General features: G+C 39.2%; 1 protein-coding gene across 5 annotated transcripts in view; it reads left to right on the top strand.

The window, feature by feature from the left end:
• Window positions 1-19,277, top strand: part of rock2a (rho-associated, coiled-coil containing protein kinase 2a) — a 210,561-nt gene that overhangs the window by 111,168 nt on the left and 80,116 nt on the right. For all 5 annotated transcript variants that reach the window (XM_048530490.2, XM_048530491.2, XM_048530492.2 and 2 more), the window contains exons 8-9: window positions 7,424-7,515; window positions 13,887-14,046. In XM_048530490.2, the coding sequence (XP_048386447.1) occupies window positions 7,424-7,515; window positions 13,887-14,046 (252 nt within the window). The remainder of the gene's footprint in view (window positions 1-7,423; window positions 7,516-13,886; window positions 14,047-19,277) is intronic.

Below are 19,277 nucleotides of genomic sequence, written 5' to 3'. Positions count from 1 at the left end.
TGAAAGAAATTCATGCAAGTGTATCAGTAGGTGATGGAAATAATAAAAAAGTAGCGTGTGTAGTAAAAGACAAATGGTGTAAATGGAAAGAGCGTCAAGCGTGTTGACAGTGGATATGATTCAGAAAAATGTTTATGTCGACCTTGCATGAATTCAAGCCAAGGCTATAGAACTGCACAATGTATTCCTCAAGAAGGCAGGTGGTAAGGGAACACCATCAGCAAAGGAATGTTTGCAGCCAGCAGGGGATAGTTTTTGGTGCACATTGTGAGCTTGGAAGGGGCATCAGCATCAGCAGACCATCACGGAGGAGTTATGGAAATGTATTGTAGAGAAAAGATGCTGTCCTGTCCAATTTTTGTGCTGATTACAGTGGAAATTATGTGACTACATTGATACATGGTTCCATTAGTTTAATTGTGTCAAAAATGTGTGGGCAAGTTGAATGAAATTGCACATGTACAAATCAATTTTTAAAAAATGTTCAATTTATGATCAGCCTTTTAAATCCAACAATGTGTGAAATTTTGGAGCTTTCTAATCAAATTACAACAAAAACAAATATTCACACATAAAAGCAATTATAACTGTTTGAATTTGGAGGTGATTAAATAGTTTAGTTGGTTTCAGGTGTTAATGGTTCACCTAAATGTAAATTTACAAACTACATGCAAAAGGTAATCCATTGTTGCCTGAGTAAAATAAACCTGCAGTTCCATCCACAAATTGGTTGAATTTCAAAAAGGAATAAAGGGGCAAATTGCAGCTCATGAACAATAACTTAACTATTCAAAGAAACATCATTTTCTCTTAAGAGCACCGCCTTGAGGAACTACTCCCCTAGTAATATCGTTTGTTGCAACCTGCAGTGGAGGGATATTGGCTGTTCCGCTCCTAACGCACTTTGTTTAATCACAGAATTTTTTTTTAAAGCACACACGATATTACTAAAGTGTAGTTCACTAGAAAACAAAATAACTAATTTCGGAGGTTTGCTCGAATGCAAATAAAGGAGCATTTTATTGCATACCAACCCTAAGAAAATAAGAACATAAACGCAACATGAAATACATAAATGCAGGAAATAGGTTTAAATAAAGAGAGTGAAACGCCTGCCTCTGACTGTTTAGCAATTGTCTTGTTTCCTCAACAGTAATGAAGTATATCAGATTCAAGATTTCTTGCCGAATGGGTATTTTCCAAAACTAGGCATTCACTTTGGAGGCTGAGAGAACGAGAGAGAGAGAGAGAGAGTGAGCACAAACCTTTCAAGTTCTATTTTTATGAGTCTATGGCTTGCTGTTTTGTCACTGAAGGACAGCGATTAATATAAGACCCATCTGTACATTTCTGAATATGTAGCTCCATTGTCCTTTCAAGGGGAACAGTGACAGGCAGCCCCTTGATGTCTAATACATACACTTATCACAAAAATTAGAATTAGATGAAAGATGCAAATTTTTTGATGCTGACGTCATAGAATTGTTATGGCACAGAAGGCAGTCTTCAGCCCATCATGCCTGAGCTCAGTTGTCTGATTCCATTGTCTATGGAATGCTAATCTTGGTACAGTTAGCTTTTGCGTACCTCACATTGGTTCTACGAAGTTTGTCTTAATCCGTGATCACGCAGCCATTTTAGGTCCGTGTATTCCTTTTAAAAAAAACACAAGTTCATGAAAGGTCTCGGGTGTTAAAAATTAGATAATGGAAGTGGGAAAGTGTAGGTTACCATAGATACTTAAATGGTAAAACAATGCTAAAAACAGCCAGATATAAAAGTTGGTACAAGTCTGAGTAAACTTTTAACATGCACCAATTTTGTGGGGTTATTTGCTGCACAACTTCATGTACCTTGGTGCAACTTCCATTGTCAGTTGAGCTTACCACGTTTTGATCCATTTTTCATGTCAATTGTGCAGATTTGTAAAATGTTTTTTGTGAAGTTTTGTGAACTACTCATTACTTCTTTGGGACCAGAGAATGGGAGGAAGAATTTTGAGTACTGTTGTGTTTTCAAACCAGAATGAAAATGGTGCTTGTAATGAAATAAATAATATAGTCTGTTTTTTTATTTTGCTGACCGTTTTTGTCTGTAAGCTGTGTTGGCTCAGAATTTGATGATACATATTTGATGTGGACCACACATATTGTTGTGAATGAATGTGCAAGTTGGTCCGCAACTTGTGGCAAAGAAAAGAGGCCATGAGAATTGTGAACTGCTGCAACCTACTTTTGATTTTCATAATGTTGCTTTTTCATTTAAAATATGCATTTTTTTCAGTTTAGTAATTTGTTGGTCATGATATGCTCCCATCTACACGAGAGACCAAACATTGATTTTGTATGACATCGTCATTCACTACGCAAATGTGACCCTGTATTTCTGGTCATCTGCTATTTTAAATATCTGTCTTGATCCCATTTGCCATCTTGCCTCCTAAAATATTCCATGTGTCATTTTTCAGCCTGTTGGACCTGACATTAGTTCAGCACTTCAAAGTCATTCCCAGTGCTCCTATTTTTGGTACTGATTCAACTGTTGCTGTTTATCTCCTCTGGAGCCACCTTTTGTTTCTTTTCTTATCCTTGTTGTACCCACTTTTGCCCTCCTCCATTATTCTCATTGTCATTTAATCATTCCTGCCTTCCACCTTTTATACAGACCTTCCATTTAGAGCCAGAGTCATACAGCACAGAAACAGACCTGTGGATCCAATTCATCCATGCCAATCTGCCCCACCCCCATTTTCCAGTATTTGGCCCTTATCCTTCTTTAACCCTTCCGATTTTTATATGTCCATATGTCTTTTAAATGTTCTAATTCTGCCTGCCTCAGCCACTTCCTATGGCAGCTCATTCTAAACAGGCACCGCCCTCTGTGTAACAATAAAAATACTCCTTGGATCCTTTTTAAATCTTTGCTCTCTCATCTTAAACCTGTGCCCTTTAGTTTTGAACTCCCCTACCCGAGGAAAACTGCTTTGGATATTCACCTTATCCATGCTTCTCATGATTTCTTAAACCTCTATAATGTCATATCTCAGCCTCCGATGCTCTAGGAGAAAAGCCCCAGTCTATTCAGCCTCTTCCTTTAAATCAAACCGTCCAGGCATGGCAACATCCTTGTAAATCTTTTCTGCATCCCAACTGTTTCTATTTCTTTAAAACCTGTTTAAAGATCTGCCACGTTTTCCAGAGACAGTAAGAGTTGCTAATGCTGGAGTCTGAGATAAGTGTGGAGCTAGAGGAACACAGCAGGCCAGGCAGCATCAGAGGTGCAGGAAAGCTGACTTTCCGGGTCAGGACCCTTCTTCAGAAATTGGCGAGGGCGAAGGGGACTGTGAAATAAATAGAGAGAGGAGTGGTGAGGCTGGGGAAGGTAGGTGGAATGGTGATAGGTGAGTACAGGTAGGCAGTGGTAGGGATTGGTCTGAGGTGGGAGGAGAGGATAAGTGGGAGAGAAGACTGGACAGGTCAAGGCAGTGGGGATGCAAGGGAGAGTTGGTCATAGGATGAGGCTGGGAGTGGAGTGATTTTGAAGCCAGTGAAGTCCACATTGAGACCATTGGATGATAGGCTCCCAAGGCCACATTTTCCAGTGCTGATTGAACATTTACTGCTTGTTCACTGCAAGGATACGAATGCGCTGAATACTTCCATTGTTCCTGTTTCTATTTCTTTCCTTCTCCTTCTTATTCTTTTTCTGTGTTTGTTTTGGCTTGAATTCACACCTTTTTCAACACTGCTTATTTTTTCAGGCTTTAAATTTCACTGGTTAACATGATACTCAATTGTTCCTGTTGTTAACCAATTGCGTCAAATCCCAGTATCAGCTTGCATTTGCGCCAGCTGTTTGTTGAGGGCATGGGGAAACTGTTTAACTGACCCGAGGTGATCCCCTCTTTTGAGTTGTTAGCATTAACATTATGAAATGACAACAAATTTCCCTCTGAGCAAAATCTCTGCATGTTGTAATACTGTATCATGTGTATCTGGTTTTATTACGGTCCTGTTATGAGTCAGTGGATCTCAGTCTGACTAGTCAAAACAGCACTGTAATTTCAGCTTGGGGAGAGAAAACTTATCAGGGAATTCTGCCATTAATTATTGTCCATTCAGGTTGTCGGCATATTCACCGGGCCGGTGGATTTGGTTGCAAACATTTTGTCACTCTGTGAGGTATCATCATCGGTGTGCCTCTAATGTTCTGTCCTGCTTGTTATGTATATGCCCTGGTTAGCTGGGCTGATTGGTATTGCTTCCAGTTTTATTTCTAAGTAGTTTGTACACCGGGTCTAATTCAATGTGCTTGTTGATGGAGTTCCACTTGAAATACCAGGCCTCCAGGAATTCCTTGGCATGTCTCTGTTTGGCTTGTGCGATTACTGATGTGTTGCCCCAGTCGGATTCGTGTCCTTCGTTGTCTGTGTGTAGTGAGAGAAGTGAAAATTGATCGTATCTCTTGGTGTCCAGTTCATGTTCGTGTATCCATATTGTCAGTTTTCTTACAGGTTGTCCTCTATAGTGTTTCTCGTCCTTGCATGGTATTTTGTATATTACTGCAGTTTTTGGGTATGGGATTATTTACGTTCGTCAGTAGCTGTTGTAGGGTGGTTGACGGTTCATGGGCTACTCTGATACCTAGGGGTCTGAGTAGTTTTGTGGTCATTTTGAAGATGACCTTGATGTATGGTTGGGTGATTAATGATTCATGTTGTCTAGTATCTTCCTGTTGTGGTCTGTCTCGGATGTAATGACAGATTGTGCTTTTTGGATATTTCTTTTGAAGACTCCAAGTATTCCTGCTCTGCTTTATGTAATTCTAGGTTGTGGAAATGTGTTGTGGTTTGTTTAAATAGTGTCCTGATGCAGCTTGTTGGGGTGATTTCAGGTGTAATTGAGCATCTGGTCCGTACGTGTGGTCTTTCTATATATGCTAGTCTGGAGATCTCCATTGTTTTGGCGTTCTTTGTTGGTTGTTCTCCTCTTCTTCTTCCATGAGTTTAATCCCAATGAAGATGTTGTTTGTGTCAGTGGGTTTCTTCCAGTTTAATGCATTTAGTAATTGCAGAGGTGTCATCCACATATCGGATCCAAAGTTTGGGTTGTATAGTGCGGAGCGCTGTCCTTTGTAACCTCAGCATTACTGCTTCTGCCATCAGACCTGATACTGGGGATCCCATTGGTGTTCTGTTGATTTGTTTGTATATGTTGCCATTGAAGGTGAAGTGGGTTATGAGGCACAAATCTAGTAGTTTCATGGCTGTGTCCTTATTGATGATATTGGTGTCCAGGGTTTTCTGCTTACTTAATTCATCAAGCACTGTGGCAGTCGTTTCTTTGGCTACATTGATGTTTATTGATGTAAACAGTGCTGTAATGTCAAAGGATATCATCATCTCATTTCATCTATTCTGGTGTCCGTGATGATGAGGAATTCTTGGGATGAGTGGATGGAATGGGTAGTGTTGTCCACTGAGCATATTAATTTCTGTTGTAGTTCTTTGGCAAGTCTCTATGTTGATGTACCTGGCAATGAGACAGTGGGTCTGAGGGGGACCCCCTGTTTGAGTACCATGGGGAGTCTGTAGAATTGGTGTGTTTTGGCTCCCTTTGGCTTCATTTTTTGGTAATCTGTTCACACTTGTCTCACCACACACACACAGCACATCGATAATTGCACAAGCCAAACAGAGACGTGCCAGGGAATTCCTGGCGGCCTGGTATTCCAACCAGAACCCCATCAACAAACACTCTGAATTAGACCCTGTGTACAAACCACTGAGAAACAAGAGTGGAAGCAATACCAATCACCACAGCAAACCAAGACACACAAATAATTATCATAGGACAGAACACTGAAGCTTCACCAGAGGTGCACTGATGATGTTACCTAGAAGGGTGACAAAACATTTGCAACCAAAATCACCAGCTCGGCTAGCGTGTTGACAACCCGAGCTACAACTCTTCTCGAAAGTATTGTCCATTTGTTTGGGGAAACAGTCGCCTAGTGGTATTATCATTAGACTGTTCATCCAGAGAGTCCAGAATTCGTTATGTTCTGGGGATCCAGGTTCACCTCCTGCCATGGCAGGTGTTGGAGTTTGAATTCAAGAAAAAAATCTGCCGTGAAGAGTATAAAGATGATTATGATACCATTGTCAATTGTTGGAAAAACCCACGTGAAAAACCAAGATAAAGTGTGGAGCTGGATGAACTCAGCAGGCCAAGCAGCATCTTAGGATCACAAAAGCTGACGTTTCGGGCCTCGACCCTTCATTATCTGGCTCACTAACATCCTTCAGGGCAGGAAATCTGTCACCCTTCTTTGGTCTGACCTACACGTGACTGCCGACCCACAGCAATATGGTCAACTCTTAATTGCCCTCTAGACAGTTAGGGATGGGCAGTAAATGCCAGCAATGCCCATGACCCGTGAATGAGTAAAAATTCATACTTAAGTATTCATGTATGCATATTAGACAAGAATAAGATATTTTGAACTGTAGTATGTGTTCCTTGTTTCGTTACTTTGCTATCTTGAATGTGAGCTTACATTGAAAACAGTTACTTGGACAGAGTATTACTCATAACTTCAATGCAGTGAGGAAAACATAAATATTTTTATATGGTACAGCAATTTGCTGTGTGATAACCATACTTGTTAAGTTATTACAAAATTTCTGTTTATTGAATATAATTGTTAATACTATTAAAGAGATAACTTGTTAAATAGTTAATTTGGAAATGTCAAACTTCAAAATAGTTTGCATGAACAAAAACAGTCTTAATATTTAAAAAAGGGAAAGGAACTGAGAGGATGTTCAATTCAGATATTGATTTTAAAAAAATATTCAGGAGCACTTTTACCACGTGCGGATAATTTCCTGTTTATACTGAGGTTAGAACTGGAAATATTTGAAACAGCTGCTCACGTTACAGCGACAAGATGGCGATTCAGAATTTAATCCCATGAGCCTGAATAAATTCCAGCTGACCCTGCTGTAATTCTACATATTAAAAAGGAATGCACCTTTTTTTGTAATAATAGCTAATCTTGTCTGACTGGAACTTTTTTTGATTAGCTACATTAATTCTCAGTTTAAATGCCTTTGTCAAAGTTGAAGGTAAACCAAGATACTGCAATAGTTTGGCACCACCTGAAGTTCTGGTAGCTGTTTTGTTGGCTGTGTTCTGAGTCCCCCTCCCCCAATAAGGTTTTTAGTGTTTAAATGGGTATATTCCACACGTGGCAGAATGCAGCATTACAGCCATGTTGATACTTATTCAAAAAGCAGAAACATGTAGCACGGACTAAAAACTGAAAAACATTCACCAAAAAGGACTTTTTAATTGAATGGCAAGAACAACTTGATTTAGGTTGCTATATCTCAGTACTCTGAATTTATTTCAATGTTCAGGGAGGTGCGGTTAGGAAGAAATGGAGTGGAAGAAATCAAACGTCATCCTTTCTTCAAAAACGATCAGTGGACATGGGACAACATACGTGATGGTGAGTCCGTTATGATGTTTATGATCAAGTCTGTGTTCATGATGTATTTGATGTGTAAATAGCAACAATGTAACTGAGCAAGATAGTCAAACCAGGGCTTCATACTTTCCCTTTGAAAGCCTTTGATAGAAATTTAATGCGTTTCAAAGCAATGCATCCATCAACTAAGGTAACAGTTTTTTTAAACAAAACCTATCAAATTATTGCAGTGCTTTTCAATTTTTTGTGCACTAAAGATCTCTCTAAACATGGAGATGTTTACAAACAATCATGTTTCTAATTTCTGAATGGCAGCATGGAGTATCTGACGGAATATAGTAATTTTGTAGAGAATACAATTTTATATGGTAACAGAAATATCATTCTAATAAGAAGGTGGATAAAGAAATATCTAGAAAACTAATGAAGCAAGTAGATGATTTTGTGAACCTTTGGGTATATTACGTAAACTTCATGAATTTGGATCATGTTCCGAAGGTCCGAAGTTTAATTTCACTTTGCTTCAATTCTGATCGAAAATTGCAGTTTCTACATTTGGCGTTATAACCATAATCATAAACCATATTTCTTGTTTGAAATTGCGCATTCCCCAGAGAGCGGTCAGTTGAAGAAGCGTACATTTGGTTCTTTGGATATTGCATTAATGACATGATACTGGTATTCAGAATTGCCGTTTGTTATTTCCAGATTGGTTTTGAATGTGATATTGTTTGACAATATTTATCTAATTGTAAAAAATGTTCTTTTCATTTCAGCAAATTCACTAGAAAACTGATCATAATTATGCATTAGTCAGTGGTTCTAAGATGACAGCACAAATGTAGAAATACTAATGAAGACACATACATATATTGTATGACATGAGAGTGCTCACCATATTATGCTTTAAAGTAAAGTAATTTCAAATCTACTGAGCGTTGCAGGTTTTTTTTATATATTTTGCTTCAGTAGTAAATTAGGATAAACTACTTTAGTGTAGCGTAAACTTGGAAGAAGTAAAATAAAAACAGAAACTGCTGGAAACGCTCAAGTTTGGAAGCATCTTGGAATCAGCCATGAAGATCAATGCTGTGATCTCTATTGATCCAGCCAGACCAGTTCAGTGTGTCCAACATTTTTGCTTGTATTTTAGATATTCAGCGCTTGCAGTTTATGTTTGTGAAGTAAAGTCAGATTTTTTTAAAAAATGTTTTTGTAAAAAAATTACACAAGCTTTTATATGATAAATTTGTCTTAATGGTAAATTAGCTAAGAATTATATTGATCGTTCACGGGCCTAGCATTCAAAAACTTTTAATATGCAATTCAATGCTTTCTCTTAAACTGAGAGGCAGCAAGGAAATTAACCCAAGGCAGTAGGTAAGTTTTTCTAATGCAACATTGTCAGTACTAACTTGCTACTTTGTTCAGTGTGAAGGTGTACATATTGCAAAGGTTAGTACAAAAAATTCAAAATCCATTGAATCGAGGACTTTATATTTTTTAATGTATGGGTGTTTAAAAGCCCGTGGGCATATTGAGTAAATCTGCACAAACTTCAAAACTTTGAATACGAATATCCCTTGAAAGCTGCCTCTGATGGGGTGCTTGTTATAATATGATTCTTATAAGTATTTCTATTTGTTTGGTTGTGAGTAGTAGCTCTTGATAATATGTTAGCTGATATTTAGGTCAGAAAACAGAGAATCTTGTATTTATCCATTGTAATTTTACACAGGATGTAATTAACTTACATGTAGTATGAAGTAGGTTCTGTTTGCAGCATTAGTACCAAAAGAGTTTGACAGTTAACAATGGTAAATGAAAGATGGATTTCTAACTGAAAGTAATTTCAATTATTCATGCAAATAGGCTTGTTCAAAAAAGATAGACTTGGATCCACAAAACAAACAGTTTGCTTTACATCAAGTCTAGTTGGTATGGAAAGTGATGCAGTGGTTCAACCTGTAATAATTGATGGATAAGCATTTTTAAAACATAATTCACTTGTCCAAAAGGAAAAGTCTAGGGATGTACAATTTCAGAATTGGAGATATCGCGCCATGAAAGGAAACTGCTCATCAACAATATCCATGTTGCTTTAAAGTTAGTACAGAAAAACAAGTCTGTGTGAGAGAATTCTAATTAATCTTGAAAGGAAAACAAATTTAACTGGCTTAAATATCCCTTAATTAACTGCCAGGAGTGAATGCTCACAAATTTTAGAACATGTTGACGTTTAGCACCGATGGTTCCAACTTCAGATCCACTTGAGAACTGTTCCAGATGTGCAGGACTTTTGGCAGTCACATTACTAGCTGCTGATACAGTTGGTTCAACACCCGTTGAATGAATTTCAATACAGAAGCTTCCAGTCTTTTTGAAAGTTGCATTTCCCATTGCCTCTTGTGAAGCCTTGCCAAGATGATTCTTACAGTGATATTCTTGGATTGATTACACATGAAAGGAAAAATGATCTGAAATATGAAAAGTTCACATGCACAAGCCGCAGTTGCTTTTATTTATCATTAAACGCTTTAGCAGAAGCTGCTCGCTGCTATATGCCACAATAAAAATAAAATGATATTTTGTTTGGTGCCAAAGTCTGAAAGTTTTTACAGTTTGTAAAGTAATGAAGGTGAAAGAAGTACCTTTTAATGCTTTTGTTCTGTTTCAGTCTGCCTGAAATCTCAAGATGCAGTATTTAAACGCTTTTTTAATTTATTTCATGCACACTAGAATCTAATTATGAGACTAGAAATGAAAGCTGAATGATTAAAAGGAAACCTGAGAAGACTTAGAAAAATAGTATTTGCTTGCATTTTATGAAATCGAGAATAATAAATTCTTGTCTATGCTTTCTTGTAATTTGTTTTAATATTCCATTAGGTGTGTTTTAATCATCTGACCTCAATCAAATTCTTCAGTATCTGTTTAGGGTCTCTATAGAGCTAGATTGTTAGAGCTGTCTGAGTATTGGTGTGAGGTTTGGCTGTAGCCACCTTAATGTGTAGGGCAAGCATTAGGACTCAATGAAAATACTGTGTTGATATGAAATTTTATATGATTTTTCCAAGTGTTAAAAGAGCATCCTCAATTATTTTTTGAGCCACCCCTCAACAATTCATTCAATAATAATGAGGAAAAAGTGGCACACTTTCTATTTCTATCAGTTTTTGTTAGTCACCCATTCCTCCTTGACACAGACATCCTAGCAGTGGAAACATAATAAAATAAACCATGGGTGTTCCCATTGATCATAAGCTGAAACTGCACTGGCCATGTAAATACAATGGCTATAATAGCAGGAAGGAGGCTCGGAAGTGAGTAACTTATCTACTGACTTCCAAAAGCCTGCCCACTATTTACAGTGTACACGCTAGGAGAGTGATGGAATCCTCCCCACTTGCCTGGCCGAGTGCAGCTTCAACAACACTTGAGCTTGATTGGTACTACATCCACAAACACTCAGTTGCTCCACCATCCTGCTCAGTACTAGCAGCTGCTACAAGTTGCACTGTAGCTGCTCACTAAGGCTGCAGCGGCAGCATGTTTTAAACCTAAGACCACCAACATCTGGTAACACAAATCTAGCAGAAAGAAGGAAACGCCACTACCTTCAAGTTTCCTTCAGCCATTCATATGACTTGGAAATATACTGCCATATAGTGCCACTGCATCGAAACCCTGGAACTCTCTTCCCTAATGTTCCACATAGACTTTAGTGTTTCTGGAAGACAATTCACCTTCTTGAGGATAGCTAGGGATAAGCAATAAAAGTTGGCCTAGCCAATGATGCCCACATCCCATGAATTAATAAAAAGAAAATGAGCAGCATCTGTGGAGGAGAAAATAAAGTTAACGTTTCGGGTCTGGTGACACTTCCTCTGAGGAACGGTCCCAGACCCGAAATGTTAACTCTGTTTTCTCCTCCACAGATGCTGCCAGACCTGCTGAGCTTTTCCAGCAACTTTGTTTTTGTTCCTGATTTACAGCATCCACAGTTCTTTTGGTTTTTAAAAAGAAAATCAGTTGTCTGGTGGATTTTGAAGGCTCTTATTGGATACCTGAATCGCAGACTTAGCTGTATTCAGTGTGGTGAATATTCATCGAGGCTCAGTTAGTTTACTTGGCTGGGTGGCTGGTTTGCAAAGCAAAGTTTTGCCAATAGTGTGGGTTCAATTCCCACACCAACTAAGGTTACCATGAAGGACACTCCGTCTCGGCATCTTCCCTTACCTGAGGTGGTGACCCTTGGGTTAAACCATCATCAGTTGTCTCTGTAATGAGAGAACTGGCCTCTGGTGTAGTGAGAATTTTGTGAAACTTTACCTAAAAATACACCACCTATGGCCAACAAAGCTGGATCACGAAGTTAGAGCTGTGGCCCAGAAGTAGGGTGCTACCATTGTACCACGATATCTCCTCCACTTTTCTTCACAATATGATTTTTTAAAAATGTTGCTTGGATTTGCTGGCTATTGCAGATTTTGTTTTCTGTTTGCCAGTTTTTTTTGTATGCTTTGTCTTTTGATTTGTGATGTCCTATACTACTTCAGTATTCAATGGCCATTTCTTTTGCCAAGTGGAAGTGTAAAGTAGTTCTGTATCACCTTTTTTTTAGCATTGTCCACTGAATTTTTGCTTTTATATTCATTTATAGATTTGCTTGATTTACTGTAGGCATTCTCTGTCGCATTGCATTGACATTATCCTCACCCGTATCCAGAGTCTTGGCCTACCCGCGTTGAGGGACTTGGCCATTCCATGTTTCTTATTGCCAAATTTTACATGAACTAGTTTGTGTTTTGTTTGTGTTTTTAGATAAATGTTTGTGCTTAGCTGTTAACTAAATCTGGTTGTATCACTGGTGGTGATATCTTGTGTGGCATACCTTATTGGTTTTATAACATATTATTTCAGAAAGCTGCTCTGAATGCACTCAAGTCACTGCCTTTCTGATGTGTGCTTGTCTGCTTAGCCCAGTCTACGTGAAAGTTAAAGTTGCCCATTTAAATGGTTCTACCTTTTGTAATACACTTGTCAAATCTCTGCAATTTTGCAACTTACCACTTCACAGTCAATACTGGGCCATATATATGTCTCCCACTGGTGCCTTACATGGTTTTCATTTTTGTAAACATTTCTTGTTATATTCTCTCATTTTGTTGAAGTGATTTTGTCCTTAATTTGCTCAGACTGCTTATCATCATTACCATTTTCTCCCTCTAACCCATAGAACATTTAGTGTATTGAGTTCCTTGTCCTGTTGCACTTCTGTTTAAGGGCTGTCAAAATCCCACATTTGAATTTAATACTTTTGTTCTGTAAACACTGTGTTGATAAAAAGAATGCTTAATGTGCCAGCCTAGTCTATTGTTAAAATATTTTATTCCTGTATTTCTTAGTTTGTCTCCTGATTTCTTGGCTTTACACCTTTTCGTTTTCCTTTAGTTTGTGACATCTAATGTAGAATTTATGGAAAAGTTGGGTTTTTCCTTGGTTACCCCACAATGTTCCAAATCTAAGAACAAAAACAAAGTTACTGAAAAAACCCAGCATGTCTGGCAGCATCTGTTAAGGAAGAAACAGAGTTAACATTTCGGGTTCAGTGACCCTTCCTCAGAACTCAGACCCTTCTGAGGAAAGGTCACCAGACCCGAAATGTTAACTCTGTTTTTTCTGTACAGATGCTGCCAGATTTGCTGGGCTTTTCCAGCAACTTTGTTTTTGTTCCTGATTTACAGCATCTGCAGTCCTTTCAGTTTTTATATTGCAAATATAATTAGCTTTTGGTTTCTTGCTTCATCTAAACAGCAAATTATGGTGATCATTGGTAAAAAAATTTGTAACTGTCCATCAGCTTTATACTGTGCATACGCCCAGCAGGTTCTCTCTTTGCTTGCTGGTGATTGTTGAACATGTAGATGTGATGCAACCAGATACAAATCTGGCAACTTAGCAATATATTGTTATATTCGATAGGTAGTGATTGAAAAACTGAAGAGCTACGATAATAATTGTATTGGAAAATTAGAAGTGACAATTACTAAATGTGCAAACATGAGAATTTTTCAATTAAATTTTCGATTTGACAGACGAGAAAAATAATTTTGCAGAACGAAGCCATGAATACAACTTTTATATTTCAAACAAAGCACTATGACAATTAGCAGTTTCGATGTTGCTCTAAAACAAAGCACTGATGTTTTCCCAGATATTGATGTTTTATGGTTAACAAATTGGGTTTTGCAATAAAACACCAACCTTTAATTAATATGAGTGGCTGGTAACTTATAAGTAAGGTAATGCACTTGTACCTGATTTAATGGTGAGAACAGAAATGATAGCTAATACAGTAATTGATATTTTTCTCCTGTTATGTAAAACAGCTGCTGCCCCTGTTGTGCCTGAATTAAGTAGTGACATTGATACAAGTAACTTCGATGATATTGAGGATGATAAAGGAGAAGTGGAAACCTTTCCAACCCCAAAAGCCTTTGCTGGGAACCAGTTACCGTTTGTAGGATTCACTTATTTCAGAGACAGCCAGTGAGTATTTTTGCAGATTCATACCTGAAATTAAATAAGAATTTTATTTTTGTGGGACTGGTTAATTGTTTGATTTGTCTCTTGTCTTCTCTGCCTTCAGTGGATTAACTTAACATTTCAAAATTCCTAGGTAAATTTCTTGGTAAGAACGATAAGTTCCTTCATATTTTGTGTTATTGTAGCACTTACTTTTGCATAATTCCAGCCATATTTCAAAAAAAATTAGTGTCACCTGCCTTTATTTAAAATAATTAGAAATAAACTAAATTTGTTTGCATGTGTTAAACTTGTTACAAAGTTTGAAATACTTTCTTCATTTTATAACTATACTGGTGAGGTACCAGGTGGATGTGCTAGTTGGTGTCTGTTGCTAGCAGTGCTTAAAATCAAAAAGTTATTTTATTGATATACAGGGAAACATTCTCCCCCCCAATCTCTTCCCCCCCCCCCACTCTCTCTCTCTCCGCCCCCCCCACTTCTCTCCCCCCCCCGCACTCTCTCCCCTCCCTCCCCCGCGCTCTCTCCCCTCCCCCTCCAATTTCTTCCTTTGCGGAGATTCTGGGAATCATGCCGGATAACCACTGAAAATGGGCACAGTTATTGGAACACAAGCTTAACCAATGCCTGTTTGATGTCATTCAGGTAGCTTTCCAACTCCAAGTTCATTGGAATTATTGCTGCACATAGGCTGCATGCATCACCAGGGAGCACAGCTTTTTTTGCAGCATTACTTAAAATTTAGCTTGCCTGCTTAAACCAGCCTGTGCCTCATAATGACAAGGTGAGTTGTGGGTGGAGCAGATTGGCAATCATGCAGAAGTCACTGTGCTCTGGAAAACAGAAATGGTGTGGGAGAAGGGGTCTACCAAGGATTTCAAACATTGCATGGAGACTTCGTGGAAAGTAGGAGCGTTGCACACATTCAGGTTGGGAGGTCCTCCAGATACCTGCTTAGACGTCAGTGAACTTCAATATCAGTAGTTGAGCCTTGGGTAGATGGCCTATAACCTCGTGCTTAAATTAACTGTAACTGCTATGCCCTTCCACCTACACCACTGACCACAGTCACTGATTCCCACTCCCATTCACCTATCAGCGACCTCTTTCAATGAATGCTTATGTATCAACTTCAGATGGTTCACCACCTTTATATTATCTTCATTGGGAATAACCTGCTAATGAGTATGATTGTTCACCTTGGAACTCCATGTCACTGGTCATGGATTCTGTGGATCCTTGCAAGACTGATAAGCCTGATCCTCAAGCCACATCTCAGACCACACATTTGGCCGAAGTTTCCACAAGGTGGAAGTGTTGGCATTCCTTTCTCTGGTTTCTTTTCCATACTACTTCTTCTGATGGATGCTGTCAGAGAATTGTACCTCTTAATTTTCTACCCTGTCAGTTCTTTTCAATGACGGTCTCCCACGCATTGACATTTATGTTGTATTTCTTAAAGACAGCCTTTAGCGAGTTTTTGAAACTCTTCCTTTAACCTCCTGTTGTCTGAGTGCCTTCCTTGAGCTGGGCGATGATGATTTGCTTTGGCAGTCAAAACCCGGGCGTCCTAGGCATGTGGCCAGCCCAGCAGAATTTATTTGGTTGATCATGGCCTTGATGCTGGTGCTAATAGCGCTTTAAGGCAGCCAGTGTTAGTATGCCTGTCCTCCTGGTTGATGCTGAGAATCTGCCTTAGAGAATGTTGTTGGCAGCTCTCAAGGGTCTTGACATGGCATCTATATGTAGTCCAGGTTTTGGAACCATGTAGAGTTGGAAGGAGGATGGCCTTATATACAGGGAATCTTGTGTCAGCATGGATGTCACAGTTGCTGAAGACTCTCATCATGCGGAATCCGCAAGATGCATCAGTGTCAACCTTAGATAACAGGTAGCCTCCTAGGTAGGGAAAATGTTCCATATTTGGGAGGGTTTGTTGGTTTATCATAATGGAGAGACGGATGAGAATTCGACCTGTGACAGTTGGGTAAAGAATTTGTGTCTACTTGAGGTTACAGCTTAAGCCAAATATGCTTCTGTGACAGCATTAAACAAGGCTTGAAGATTCTCTTTCAAGAGAGCAGAGATATCTTGCCGTCCATATGTTGAAGCATACATGTTTACCACTCGCTTGACCACATCAAACCATGAACATGTAGTGGAGCACCGTGGTGACGAGACAGCACCATGACTTCATTTCATATTTATGGGTATCTGCTTAGACCCTGACAGCATGGTATCTTGGAAGTTAGAGGAGGCAAATACCTGTGATGAGAAGCTGGGAACAAAATGTTTTCAACCTGGGCAAGAGACCAAGATAGTGAAGGTGCTAGTTCTCTGAAAGGTGAGATTGCATGTGAGTTCTGCACCCAAGGACCTGGATGAACATTGGGACAATGTACAGCAGGAGATTGATCAGTGTGCACTGAAAATGCCATTGGGAAACCAACCAACAAGATATGTTTGGCGCCAAGAAACATGAATAAGTCCACTGTCAACTTTCCACATGGCTTTGCACAGAACTTGGAACCCATTCTTTCTAACATGACAGTTACTACCAATTCCATGTGCACTAGTGGAGCCAGACATGAAGTGATGACAGTTGGTTGATATCAGAGGTTCCAAGCTCTAACGATTGTTATTAAACATCAAATTATTGATATAATGGCTGTGAATCCATTTTCCCCAACGGGACTTACAGGCTGTCACAACCACCTCACAATCTGTTCCCCCAGCAGGTTATGAGAATTCGGGCCATGGCCTTAAAAGGATAGCAACAGCTCAGTGGAGCACAGAATTGCTGCCCTTTCACCATTACAATAGGTGTCCTCCAACCTCTGCTGTTGTGTCCAGTGCCTTTCCTGGTGCTTTTTGGTAAACCAAACTCTCTGCAGTCCCCTCAACTGAAAATCAGGTTTTTACCAACCATACTGCAGCCATGTATGGAAACAGTAGATAAGGCAGAGACATACTAAAGAATGCATTAAGGTGAATAGTTGCCTTTAGTATTGAATGATTTTCTTTGTAAATTTAATTTGCAATGTTTGTCCGATAATAAATTTATAGTGTGAGCAAGCACACTCTGATGGTCAATGATACAGGAACTATAATCTGGATAGAAAGAGGTTTTATTGGTTGACTCATGCTCCTGCTCCTCAACTGCTGTCTGTATAATTGGTGGCAAAGTCGGCTCCAGATAATGAAGTTTTCCAGCCTGTAACAGATGGTAACAAGTCTTGATTGATGCTCTGTGAAGTAAAGGGTAACTGCTGCAAATCAGTTTGAGCGACAGATTCTTTGTTTTCAAATTGGCAGCGGTCAGTTCTGTAATATTTTGAATGACAGTATGACTTTTATTTTGTGCACAGGCTGTGCACCAGTGTCAGCAGACATTTCGTCAATGGTTTAACCCTGATGCACAATAGTCACCTTCTGTTTTCCAAGGTAACTTGAATATAGCTGAAATAGAGGACTGTCCAAGAATTAAGGCTTAGTAACTACTGTAACTATTAAATGCCGGGCATTGATCTGCATGATTATAATGTTTCAGAGTCTGTGTTGAGGAAATGGAACCCCTTTTGGTTCTGATCTATGAGAGTTGATGTACAGTGCCCACAAAGTGATATGCTCACAATCAAAACTCACTAACACAATCATTGCAACCCTGCATCTTGGGAAAGCCTGTATTCCTAGCAGTTCGTGGGTGCTTGTTCCACATTTGTCTCATTGAATAGATTCTCAGTAACCTCTGCCACATGAATAGCGAACTGTGAAATGTTGCAAATGCAGGAGCTAGAAACGTAAAGTTTCACTGCCATGGTCACCCCCTCAGCCACTGGCCAAACGGCTGTTATCCTGTTCTGAGTTTGTGGCAGATGCTGCACTTTCATTGGAGTATCTTACCAAAGCACGGACAATATACAGCTTCCTTGCTGTGGTTCAATTTGCAGACATTGCCCCTGAATACTAGGCGCATATTGACCTGATACTTTCTATTCCACCCACAGCCACAACCCCTTCCAATTCCAACAGGTTACTGTGCTGTGTACAGTATGGTCTCTGTTCATTCTCCAAGTGGTGCTGTATTCGAAAGGAGTGGCTTGTCTTTGAGCATCCAATTGGTGTCGAAGCCTGGAAGTGAATAAAAAGTTCTTCTGTAGTTGCCACACCACTTCCTGCAAATGTTGTCAATTTTAATCAACCATAGGAAGTGGTTAAAATTTGTAGAAATGGAATAATAGCTAGAAAAATCATCCAAAGATTAATCTGTATTTGGATTGGTGAAGAGTCCTTCCTGTTGTTGAGGGTATTGACTGTAGCGTTGAACTCCCAAGGTAGCATTGTCTTAATGTGGATCAGGTCTCTTTGGCAATTAGGTGTGTGCACATTCCCCATTTTCCCCAAGGTCCTTGATCAAAAAATGATTTTAGATTTCTTGTCTGTGAAACCATGGAGAAGAAAAACAGGCTATCCTTCTGAAAGAATTATCCAATGATTTCATGCACTGCTTTATTGTCATAAAACAACATGGTGTGCCCTTTACTTATTAGAAAAAAAAAGTTCCTCTATCTTTTTGTTACCAATCACCAGAAAAATCCAGTCATTCATTTTTTAAATGTAGAGACTGAATGTTGGCAATCTTAATTTTGTCTGCAGTGGCTATGTTTTGTAATCAGCTGTCATTGCATAGCAAATTACATTGCATTGTTTCTCTGCATTAATTCCCCTGCCCCACCTGCAGTACTCGGTGGATTTTAGGGCATTTACCAGTGTTCCAGTTCACTTGAACTAAATTGCAGAAGATGAATCTGAAGTTTTTCCAGCATCTTCAGCCTGAAGAGCTATGTCAGTCAGTCATTTCTGCCTTCTACTGAGGTTCTCAGCATCAGAAATACCAATTTTCATTTTGTCGCTCTTCACGTGCAATCCAGAAGTAACTCAGGACATTGGATGCAACACCAGATTTTTGCCTTGAAAGCATCCTGACCGCACTGCAGAAGACGTGTACTAGATATTCCCACAATTATTATGCTGGCTTCTGTCGGAAAAAGTGGAAAGTGAGGTGGCAAAGTCTTTCCTAAGGTAGCATTTGACTGAGTGTGGCATTAAGAAACCCTTGAAAAATGGAAGAAGTGGGAAGTAGGGAATACTCTGTCCTTAAGAATATGGTTTGATTGTTGGAGGTCCATCATCTCCATCCGAGAACATTGCTGAGAGTTACTCATGGCATTGTC

The sequence above is a fragment of the Stegostoma tigrinum genome, chromosome 4 (assembly GCF_030684315.1).
Source record: "Stegostoma tigrinum isolate sSteTig4 chromosome 4, sSteTig4.hap1, whole genome shotgun sequence".
NCBI lineage: Eukaryota > Metazoa > Chordata > Chondrichthyes > Orectolobiformes > Stegostomatidae > Stegostoma > Stegostoma tigrinum.
Note: the sequence above shows the minus strand (reverse complement) of the source record. Positions and strands in the feature narration are given on the sequence as shown.